We start from the raw sequence: 12463 nt of genomic DNA, 5'->3' as shown, positions 1-12463 counted from the left end.
AATTTTGCAGATGCGTGGTTTTCATCTGACAACAGTGATATGTGAACGTACAGCTACCTTTATTTTTCACACTACAAGTTGAGTGTAAATTAATATTTTGTGTCTGTCACTGAATGATGCAGCTACCAGTCTTTCTAAACATAAATATGTGATTAATGAATGTTCTTTGATGTCTTATCTTTGTTAAATATCTGTAAATGTCTGACTCACTGCTCTTATACATGCAAGGCAAATTCCTGCAAAAGGCTAAATAAATGAAATCTATATTAATCACTGTTATTGTAACATGTTTAATCTGGTGCCGCCACACTCTGTATTTCTCTGTCTTTCAATCGACACAAACAGGCGAAGAGGTAAACGGTAGGAAGAGAAAATGAGAAACCACAGAGCAGTCTGTCAAAAAACGAGCAAGGGATTTTCAGGTGAAATACACTTCTGTGTTTTTCTGAAGAGGCGGAGGAAAAGAAATCTTTGTTCCAATTTGTCCAATTTTTACTGCAGACCCGTTGTTAACGAGTTCTGAATAATTGGAGCGCTCCGGGTTTCCTGGAGATAATGTATTCAGAGGCAGTGAGACTCGCTCGCTCCTCCTCCTCCTCCTCTGTTCTCTGGGACTCGTATACGGATAGCGAACTGGTAAGAAAAGCTTTCACAATTCTTGTTTCACATTTGTTATTTTACTCTGCGCTACAAAGAAGTAGCAGATAATTGGTTGTCTTAAATATCATTTCCAGTCATTGTAACTCCATGGAGAGCGTGGCGCTCCCCGCTCCGTGGCCCGAGCGTCGCTGCAGAGCTGCTACTGGAACTAATTGAATTTCCCAGTACAAACCTGTAACTGGGCGGTAACTGGTGCAGCCCGTCACCTGCTGCTGCTGTGAAGGCCCAACCCTCCAACACAGGCATTATCACTGCTCATTACTGATGGATATGTTCATTTCTACCTGAGAGATGTTAGATATCAGGCCCTTTGCCTCATTCATTTGAATGTTCATCATCATAACTCTCTGTGCTTTGTAACGACACAGACCTGCCTGCCTTCAGTAGCAGTCCCTCCACAGAGAATTTACATGTTTATTTTTTTACATTTGAGGCACTTAGCTGAAACTCCTGTCCAGAGCAACTTGACCGTTCACCATGTAATGTCAGGTTTCTTACATGAATCCAGAACAGGTTAGCAGTACAATCTGCATCCTGTCTGCTTCACTAAACACAGTTGGACTTCATGTACATTAACTATTCCTTTCCTGCTGTCCGTTTTCTTTTTTCCGTCCATTTGTAGCTTCACAACTTTCATCAGCTGTTCAGTCAGAACCAGGCTGCTTTTGACAGCTCGATTTCTTTGGAAAAAAGGAAAAAAGGAAATGACTGGTTGCTCTATATTGTCAAGCTGGGATCAAAAATGTATCGGGTGCTCTTGGAAAACGGGGGGGAAAAAAGTGTGCTACAAACCGAAGGACAATCCAGGCACTCCAAATATAGAAATATAATCACGAGGAAGAAAAAATTCTTAAAAAGCCTTTATTGTAGTTGCTAAATCATCAAAAAAGCCAACATGTTTCGACGACTGTGGGTCTTCTTCGCTGGAAATCATTTAAAGCCCTGAAGAAGACCTACAGTGGTCGAAACATGTTGGCTTTTTTAATGATTTAGCCACTACAATAAAGGCTTTTTAAGAATTTTTTCTTCCTCGTGATTATATTTCTATATTTGGAGTGCCTGGATTGTCCTTCAGTTTGTAGCTCGATTTCTTTATTTTGGTTTTTAACTTGGTCTTAAATTTCAATTCCAGGAGGCATTAGAAAAGTCTTCAGTTTGACTCTGAGTGAGCAGCGGTTAATGGACACATTGTGGGGATCAAACTCGTGACTTTCAGAAGACAGGACCATGCTGCCGCTACAGCCAGTGCAATCAGCACTTGACTGTTGACTGAGAGATGTCTGCATTGTTTCTGTCGGTGTGCTTTTTTTTGTTTAGTTTACTTTTTTATCTCTTTTGCTCCTCATGCAAATTAATGTCAGTCCTTGTTTTGCGCCAATTAGCCTCCGTTAGATTTCTTCCTGTCGAGTTCTCGTTAGTTTCTCTTTGTCGGTGTTTTCTGAACCCACGCACGAGACTTTTCCTCGGAGCGCCGGTGTCTCGCCCGCTCCGCTAAGTGCCTTACCTTGTCCTGCTCGCCCGACGCCCGTGCTTTTCTCAGTCAACAAGCGCTGAGTGTTTTATTTGTGTGGGGAAGGTGAGTGGGCGACTACAAATTAGTCATTTTGCACTACTAACTTCTTTATGAGCGCTCCACTCAGCCAGAGAGGAATATCCGGCGAGCGGAGGAAAGGTAGCTGCTGGAGAAATCCCTCGCCATGAAATATTCATCTGATCCTCCTCCAACTGCAGCGGCATGCAGAGCGGCCGGCCTGCAGCAGCAAAACTCTCTCCGCTTTCCAAGAAAACCCCCCCCCCCAAAAAAAACAGTCCCGTCCGTCAACAACGCTGCTGCTTCTGAAAAGCCAGAGTCGGGTTAGCGGACGATCGGGCCGAGGTCGACGTGTTTCGCATCACAAACGTCTGCGACAGTTTCTTCCTCCTTGAACGGATGAAACGCAAACGGCAAAACTGAATATCAATGACTGAAGGATGGAAACATGAGCTGAGAGGAGGAAAGAGATGAGAGAGAGAGAGAGAGAGAGAGAGAGAGAGGGAGAGAGAGTTGCCATTGTTTAAGGCATAAAGACTGTAACTACTACACTCTGTTTGGAAACTAAGCCATCGTTTTCTAAATCTCCTACTTCCTGATTACAATTTATTTATTTTATTTTTTTTAGATTATTATTTTAAGTTATCTTTTTTTTTTAATATATTTTATTGATTATTTGCACTGTCGTACTGCTGAATGCTTTGGCAATATTGTTTATAATATTCATGGAATTTTATTTGAGAGAGACAAAAAGAAAGAGAGAGAGAGACAATGAGGCAGTGAGAGAAAGAGAAAGAAAGGAAAAGAGACAGAAAGAGAGAGAGAGAAAGAGAGACAATGAGGCAGTGAGAGAAAGACAGAAAGAAAGGAAAAGAGACAGAGAAAGAGAGACAAATCCAGTAAGAAAGAAAGAGAGTGACAAAGACTAAAATGAGACAGACAGTGGGTAAGAGATGCAGAGAGGAAGAGAGAGAGAGAGGGAGAAAAGAGCGGATGAGAGACAAAATCAAGACAGAAAGGCAGCGAGAGAATGAGAGAGAGATTGAGAAAGAGCTAAAGAGAGAGAAGAAGAGAAAGCATTATGTGAGAGAGAGAGAGAGAGAGAGAGAGAGTAAGGGATAGAGAACAGAGAGAGAAGAGAAGGAAAAGAAGATTATCTCCAACAGGCTTTCACACTTCTGCAAACAGAAGAGTTTCCACAGGACGTCAGCAAAAACACACACACTCACACACACACTCTGTCTCTCCCTCTCTCTCTCACACACACACACACACAGCGAACAGAAAGAGAATCATACGAGATTTGATTAAAAAAGAAACAGAATATGAAAAAGAGGAAAATCTCCCATATAAATAAAATCAAATGTGAGCTGCCATGCATCAGTTTTGTCAGCCGAGGTTTAAAAAAGAAAACAGAAAGATAAAAAAAAGAAGGGAAGAAAAAAAAAACCCATTTCCCATTTCGACACTTTCACTTTATGAAAACATCAGATCGGGTCTGAAAGGTGCGAGGAGAGAAATGAAAGCAGGTGATGACAACCAGCGAGAGGGATTTTGTTTTTTCTGCGGCGGTTTCTGATTCTGTTCCTGTTTCCCAGTGGATGAATGAAGCACCAAGTTCCTTCCACCAACTCATTAAATCTTCTGTTCGGTCTTAATCTGCGACATTTTCACTGCAAATAAATACTTCCCCTTTTGTTTTCTCAAAATAATTATTCACCATGATGTAATACAGAGATAAAAGTAACAAAATCACTCAAAATCTCAAAATGTTTTCGATCTATTTTGGCTCATTGCCGACAATGTGTAGCGGCGACATCCGACCGGTTCTCCAGACCGCCACACATGTAAGTGGCACTTTGTACAGTTTTAAGGGTTCCTGCCTGGGAAGTGCGTGTAAACAAACATTTTGATATTCAATTCAATTCAACTTTATTGTAACGCTAACAGTGCAAACAACACGATATCACGTATATCACCATCTTGACACCACTTCTCGCACGACTTTTAACAAATAGTCAGTCAGTCAGTTAGCTTCTTTCACTCTTCTAGGCAAAAAACAACATGACTTTTGAAACTGTCATATCTTGATTACTAAACAGACAAAAAATTATAATGATATCTTGAAAACTGAGCGTAGAGTAGATTCAAATGTGCAGCTGCAAATAGTTTAATAAATTGACAATGTGATATGTTCAAGATAGTTTGATCAATCTTCATCACACTAAAGACAAAGGATGTCTGGACTCAAGATGATGTCTGTAAAGCCATGTGAATGGATTAATGTGGGGCACGAATACAGTTATAATATTCTTTCTGAGGCTTTCATTATGGGTTGGATTGCACCTGTCACTTTTCAAAGTGATCTTGGACTCCGCAATCGCCGCTTGCAGATGTATTGTTGCTGTTTTTTTCCACTATGCTTCTGTTTCATCACTGGGCAGATAAACTAAACTTAGTACATCTAAATTAAACTAATTTGATGACACTGAAAAACTTTAGTCTGCTTTTTTCTGTAACAGACACTTGTGGGAGAAAAAGTTTCATCAACGATGAGCGACTGGGAGGCCAACAGTAGAATCAGCTTCAATTCCTACATCACCAACATTACACACAACCAGTAGTAAGGAGGTCAGAGGTCACAGCAGCCTGACAATAGATGGAGCAAATATTCCTGTGACCCTAGAAGAAAGTGCTACAGGAATTTTGACTTTGAGGTTTTGACATCATTCTACACAGGATGAAATAATGCTTAGTCGTGATTATAGATGATTACAAAGCTATACTCATATTACAGAACCATTTAACTTCATTCTTTATTGATCTCAGAGTCCAAGTTATCCAAAGGTAACAGGAAGTTTTTACAACATGTTACTGATTACATTTATATACGGTTGTGAATCCCTAAAAATTGTTTTTTTACTAATTAAATTCATGTTGAATAAACACAGAGGAGGCATATTTTAAATCAAATACTATTGTTTAATGGCATCTTTTTAATTGCAAACAGACTCTCCCCTGTGAACTACAGATCAGTCATTTCCATCAAAACCTTTGAAATTCAGCTTGAAAGGCAGATTTCTTTATATGAACTAACTGAAATAATAACAGAAGCTACATGTTTAAGTGCCAGCTGAATTTCGAAACCATCAAGGCCATCAAAAAAGGCTTGATCAGCTTAGAAGGCAACAGGCAAAAAGGAAAGGACATTTCATATGAACCAACAAAAATAATTAACCAGCAAAAAAAAAAAAAAAAAAAACGATCCTGTACAGGCCCACGGCGCGTGTTCAATTCAATTCAATGCATTGAAGCATTGTGACATGATTATCAGTTAAATGACCTAATTGCACTAACGTTACTTAAACACCACAAGGTAATAACGTTCCCTACCGTTAAAGTTTGTATGGCAGCAGAAGACGAGTTATCAAGTTACTGTTTACATCCTGTTACTGACACAGGAGAGTTTGGAGCAAATTGTGGAATGTTAAGTTTCACTTTCGTTTTCACAGCAGGAGACTCTGTTGGATTGAGTACAGTGCTGCTGGTCTGCTGTCTGTGCATCACATGACAGACATGACGTGATGTGATTCAGACGCATTAGAGATCAATTTAGATCAACTGTTGACCAACTTCTGATTTTGTGGCGGTGCCACAGATGAGCTGGGAAACACTACATGTCGCAGCCAAAGACGCCCTCTGAAACGAAGCGTTGATGACTGACTGACTGACTGAATTTGCCTCATGGTGCCTTCAGCTGTTCCGTGAGGAAAAAAAAAACGATGCTGCGTCAATAGCCTTCGTTTTTGTTTTTTTTTACATGTTAAACACTTCAATTAATCACAAAAACAAATGCGTTCATTTTCACAGCCATAATTAATTTGTGTCACTCTCATATCCAGAGCAACTTAGAATACAACAGTAGAATAAGCTTCAATTCCTACATCAGCAACATTACAAGCAACAAACACTAAGAAGGTCAAAGGTCAGAGGTCACAGCAGCCTGACAACAGATGGAACAAATGTTCCTGTGACCCCAGAATGATCCTGATGATAGAGAAGAGAAAGGAAATAGAGCTGCAGGATATTGACAAATAATCATATTGCGAATATCAGCACCACCATCATCACCACTACCTCAATCATCACCACCATCATCATCATCATCGTCATCTTAATCATCATCATCATCACCACCATCATCATAATCATCATCATCATCACTATCATCATCACCTTCATCATCGACTCTCATCATCATCTGTGCTGTGTCACTCTTACAGAGACTTCCATTGGTAAAATCTTCAGTGTATTCCCAGTGTAAATGAACGGAAACAGCCTGTCGGTGAAAGTGTGTGTGAAGGTGTGTATGTTTCTGTTAGTATCAGGATCAGAGAACGACAGCTTCCCTCTGTTCCAGTCCAGACGCACTCTGACCCTCTGGGGCTTCTTCCTCACTGCCACTGGGACAACAGTGAGTATACCTGGAGGGGAGCATTTTATGTATTTATCATTACTGAAGAATATTCCCCATACTCCAGACCATATCTCTTCCTTCCTCTGGACAGATTCTAATAACACACCCAGTGACCAGTCTGTATTGTCTCCAACCTCAACATCCCAGCTGTGCGTTCCTGAGTTAAAGCCCTCAGAGCCGAGGACAGAGCGGTAGCGGTCCAACCTCTCTGGGTTTTCAGGAAGCTTCTGTCTCTCTCCACGTCTCCCACTGGTCAGATCTTCAGACAGGATGAGTCCTGGATGGGCAGTGTTTGGGTCCAGAATCACAGGAGTGTAGGAGACCATCTCCTTCATCTTGTCCCAGACTGTGAAGCTCAGGTTGCCCAGGTGTTTGGCCTCGTCTATCAGAGCTCCTGAGACCAGCTGTGGATCCTCCAGCAGGGGGCGCTGGACTCTTTCCACTGTAGCCTTGTAGTTCTGCAGGAACGAGACGTCTTCAGCTCTCAGCTCCTTCTCTATGTCTCTGACTGTGTCTGAAAGAGCTGCCATCTCTCTGCTCAGACCCTCAATCTTCTTCTTCATCGTCCGACTCTTCTGCTCCTCTTCCTTCCTCAGTGCAGCGATCCTGGCCTCCTCTTCCTCTTGTAGAAACTGGTGAAGCTTCTTAAACTCCTCATTAATCTGCCTCTCTGTGCGTCGGGCCTGGACCTTAATGTGTTCTGCTGTTTGATCACAGTTTCCTTTGACTTCATTAAAGAGCTTCAGTTTCTCCTGTAAGGACTTCAGTGATTCCTGAAGTTCGTTCTTGTTATGCCGTGCAGCTTCATCAATGGGTCTGATTCTGTGGTTGGCGTGTGTTTCTGAATCTCGACAGATGAGACACACTGTCTGCTGATGGTCCAGACAGAAGAGCTTGAGTTTCTCAGAGTGCAGACTGCAGAGAAGCTCAGATCCTGCTGAAGCTCTCTGATCTCTCTCCAGTAAGAAAGCCTCACACAGGTTCTTCAACACCAAGTTACGAGGTGGTTCACTCCTTGAAGATCTTCTCTTACAAATTGGACAGTCGTGTATTAGTTTCTCTGTCCACCAGCTCTGCAGACAGGCTTTACAGAAGCTGTGGCTGCATGACAGGACGACAGGATCTTTAAAGATGTCATGGCAGACAGAACAGGAGAAATCCTCCTCTGATATGGAAGACATTTTCTCTCTGAGTGAAGCTGAAAACTCACCAGGCAGACGGCTCAAACAGGACGTGAGTCAGCCAGTCGTGGCACCACTCCCTCCTCTAGAAAGTTCCCTAAAAGTTACTTTCACTTTGAGTCGTGTTTGTCTAAATCTCCTCTTCAATGTGAGGAGTCAGCAGCAGGTTGAAGTGGCAGTATTCCGGTATTCCAGTATTCCAGTATTGCCAGTATTCCCAGTATTCCCTCCTGTAGCTGTCCTCCCTCAGTGGAAGTCGTGGGTTTGGTCTGAAGTTGAATCTTACCGTCTGTCTCTCGGTGTGTGTGTGTGTCTCTTATCAGTGAGGAGGGGCGGAGCTTTGTCATGCCAGGGAAAAGTTCCATTCCAAAGTTCAAGTTCATTTGCACAGCACATTTCATACACAGGTAAACTCAATGTGAGTTCCATTCAAACGAACTATCACTATTCAGATCATAGCTAATCATACTGGTTGGAGAGAATGTGCTGACTTTTGTTACCTTTTATGCACACACACACACACACACACACACACACACACACACACACACAAATACATAAATTAGACACATAGTACTGTATATCAACACCCAGCAGTGAAAATAGACTGGAGTTGATGGTAGAAGTGTAGGTTTTGTAGTTTCAATACATGTAATTAAACTAGTAGTTTAACTCCATTTGCAGTACCTTATACTGTAGGTAGTTCAGCTAAATTCAAATTTGGTGTTTTTTGAGATATAAACCTTTTGCATCTGTAGAACTCAAAACGCTTTTGTGAGCGTGCTGAAGCAACACTCCTGGACATGTGTTTCAAATTGTGGCTTGATTAGATGAATGGTCAATGAGTTATGGCCAATTTTGTATTAGGCCATGTTTTGTTAAAAGTTCATTGGTCCATAAAAGCTAAATCATTTGGCCTATCAATTATCTTTATGCAAATTTTGAAGAGGTCCCAAGATTGTCCACACCAAGTTTAGTGTGAATCGGATGAACGGCCTGAGGAGGTGCGAAAAAAAGTGATTTAAAATATAATTAAAATGGCAGAAAATCCAATATGGTGGACATTGATTTGGAAATTGATTTTTTTCTCTACAACAATCGATTCAGAAGTTATTGGCCGAAACCTAAAGTTGCTGGTTATAGCGCCACCATGCAGCCAACTGATGTAGTTTCTGTTGCCTGAGTAGTGGAGCACAGGAGCCCACCTGCAGAGAAAAAGTGCTTCCAGCCCTACGGACATGAACCCCTAATGACCTAGAAGTTAATAATTACTGGTCAGGCTGGCTTTGTGGTTCTGCTGTTGGCTGGTTTTCACTGTTGGTTCACAGCGGGCAGGTCAGCAGCCTTCTCTCACCTGAACAATCAATATTTTATGTCTCTTATTTCTGTGTTTTTATCTCTATATTTTTAGGGGTCCAAGCACATAGGTCCTGGAACCCTTTTGTATTTGCTGGAATTCTTCTTTCTTTTTCGCTGCTAAAAGTGTCCGCAGCTCAGAAACCATAAGTCCTACAGCAACCATATAAGAACAAGGGTCATATTGCCAATAGAAAGTTTGGCCATTATGAATAACTTGAACAAAGTGCGATGAACAGTATGGCTGCAATTAAACGATAATTGGTCCAATCTTCACGAAACTTGTCTGCGTACCTTGTCTACCTTCTGTAATGTTTTGTCTGTCTGTCTTTTCAAAGAGTGCTTGGACCCCTCAATCGCCGCTTGCAGCTATATTTTGAAATAACATTTTAATAACATGATATTCCCAGATGTTACCGTCAGCTCCCTACTGTGGACTGCATGATGACATGAATGTGATACATTGACAAATGTCTGTATGGACTGCTGGAAACCAGATTTGTCTTGAATGTGTTAATCTCACTGTTTGGTGAAGCAGTCGATGGAGCGGTAAGAGGAAAAAAGACGTCCTTTGGAACAAATTTTAACACACGTTTTAACAACGTTGTATACAATTCGTCAGTGTGTTCCTAAATATGAAATGTAAATGATAATATGTATGTCAGAGCTTTAGATATAGAAGACTTCCCATTCAAAGAGATAGGAGTTTTGTCTTGTTACCAAGATGGAGCCCAAGTGAGCCGACTTTCCTTAAAGGGACTTTAGTTGTAGTTAGATTGTGTTAAAACTGGTTTTGAGGGATTCATTCATGCAGCGTTGAACTCATGTTCTCCTCACTCAAGTGAACAAATTAGAGCAAAACTGACATTTTCCTAATTTCATAGAAGAGCAAAAACAAAACTTTAAATGATTGCATCTATTAATTCAAAACAGAACATAGGAACCATTAATACAGATTTCAGATTGACAAAACCAATATTTTATCAAAAGCTATGAAGTTCAGTTACAGCCTGCACCATTGTAATCTCCGTTTTGAGTCTTTTGAATTTTCCTATTTATTTTTTTTATTTTTATGATTCCAAATGTGCTTTCCAATGAAATATAAAGCTCATTTTCGGTCAAAATGTCACTTCTGCCCATTTTTGCACCTTTGAAATAATGCTAACAGTTACATTATATTGTTAAGAAGCATACAGTATGTTCTCATAAGCTTAGAAGTATTACCAAAAAAGGCAGTGAAACTTGATACTAAATTAAAAGTCTTGTTAAAATGGACAGTGTGGAAGTCGGTCTTCAGGTCTAACTGTCACGGCTCCAGGATTTGGGCCGCTGGACCAACATTAAATCCTAATTACTGTTTTTAATTGGGATAAATGGGAAAAGCAGCGAGGGGAGAAAGGCGAGGAGCTTGTCTTCACTTGACAGATTAGTGTGAACACATCATTATTCCCGGTGCTGCGTTTATGAGCCGGTACAAAACTATTGATTATTTGTGTTGTTATCTTTGCCTTCAGCGTAGTGTGACGGCTCAATTAGACACCGGGAGACTCTCGGTATAATGCTGCCATCTTGAAGGCTGGAAAGAGGCATTCTGAACATGAACTGATGCAGAATCAGTGGCTGGGTTTACATGCACTTCTTAACCCGGTTCATCAGTAACTGGGTTAGAATAACCTGTGAACTTAGACTCTGATGATGAGAAACCTGGTTCAGGTGCTTACTGTGGCGTACACTGCAAAAATCTCCATCTTAACAAGTCATTCAGTCTATTATTGAGTCCTAAAATCCACATTTTCTTAAAACAAGTGAAGAAATCTGCCAGTGGGGTTTGATGATTTCACTTGTATACAGTTTATTCACATGTATAAGAAAACACACACTGGAAAAAATCTCCATCTTAACAAGTAATTTAGTCTTATTGAGTCCTAAAATTGTAATTTTCTTAAAAAAAAAAAAAAATCTGCCAGTGGGGTTTGATAATTTCACTTGTTTCTAATGCAATTCAACTTTTATCATTTATTTTAATCAGAATTTAGTAGAATCAAGAGTCATTTTCTGCCTTATTCTGACTGGTTTCAACAGACTGATGCTCTGTTCTAGAAAACTCCTGAAACAAGTGAAGCTTCATTGGAAACAAGTGGAGTTATCTCTCCTAAGAAAAATAAGGTTTGAAAGTTGAGACTAAATGACTTGTTAAAATGGAAGTTTTTTGCAGTGTATCTCATCTGTAGATGCTTCAGTCACAGATTGCTGATAGATTTATGAGATGTTTCCCGGTCAAAATCTGAAAACCATAATTTCAAATGAATCTCATCTCTGTCTAGGAGAAGTAAACGAGAGGAAGAGGATTTCTTATTCAGGACGTTGCTAACCCTAACTCTTCCTCCAGGTCTTCCTCACTGCAGCTCCTGGCAGAAAGCAGCTGTGATCAGCGTGAACTGTTCAACCCCCGAGACGATAATAAGACAAACAAACACTCCCGTCTCGAAAGGAAGTCTCTGGAAAGCCGAGCCGTGCGGCGGTCTCAGCCGGCAGACGCACGCTCCGCCGCAATTAACGAGTCGAGCGCCGAATTTAGCGGGCGCTCCCTCTGCCTCTGAGTTCAAATCGGAGTCAGCCTGCCGTCGGCCCGCCTTCCTGCTGCCAGGACAGGAGGCTCCGGGGTTCACCTGACGGGAAGCTCGCGGTTCGGCCATGTTTGCGTGCCGCGGTGCGTTACGCGGCGGCGGCGGTGTGCAGAGATCACCGCGTGAAAGAAGCTGTTTTCAGTCTGGCAGATCAAACGCTCCGTCCTGCCGCTCCCCCTCTCCCCCTCTCCCCCTCTCCTCCTCGCCTCGCCGCCTCCAGCCGTCTCCCTCTCTCCTCCGACTCCGGTGGCATCTTTGGTGAAAGCGGTGAGATTATTTGGCCGGTGCAGCATTTGGTCGGCAGCAAACTGCTGAGAGGCCGTGGTTTGGTGTTTGGTCCGGTCTGTAGAAAGCCCTTTGGACGCAGACAGAGGTTTTGATCTTCTACTTTAAAGAAGAAGCTCGACTCACCGCTGAAACCTGACCACTTCACTCCCTGCCCAATTACGGATGATAATTATACTAAAAATAATGTTTATATATACCATATAATCTCTTAACATACCGTAGGCTAAAGCGTCCTCTCATCAGATACTGACCGAACTCCTAAAAAGTCAGAGCGGTCCTTCAAAGCTCTGTGTAGCTCTGGTAGTGTCTTGGGTCGTGTCTCTTCCTCCATGATAAAACCCCC

General features: G+C 41.7%; 2 protein-coding genes across 2 annotated transcripts in view; both read right to left on the bottom strand.

Moving 5' to 3' along the window:
- LOC139924214 (metabotropic glutamate receptor 8-like) overlaps positions 1–12463 on the bottom strand; it is a 186358-nt gene that overhangs the window by 89825 nt on the left and 84070 nt on the right. The gene's annotated exons all lie outside the window — the stretch shown is intronic.
- On the bottom strand, positions 5762–8050 carry LOC139924215 (E3 ubiquitin-protein ligase TRIM39-like). The gene has a single exon (XM_071915200.2). It carries the CDS (start codon positions 7847–7849, stop codon positions 6449–6451), a length of 1401 nt encoding a protein of 466 aa, XP_071771301.2. The 5' UTR covers positions 7850–8050; the 3' UTR covers positions 5762–6448.

The sequence above is a fragment of the Centroberyx gerrardi genome, chromosome 4 (assembly GCF_048128805.1).
Source record: "Centroberyx gerrardi isolate f3 chromosome 4, fCenGer3.hap1.cur.20231027, whole genome shotgun sequence".
Classification (NCBI taxonomy): Eukaryota; Metazoa; Chordata; class Actinopteri; order Beryciformes; family Berycidae; genus Centroberyx; species Centroberyx gerrardi.
The sequence above is the reverse complement of the archived record's forward strand: the minus strand, read 5'-3'. Positions and strand labels throughout refer to the sequence as shown.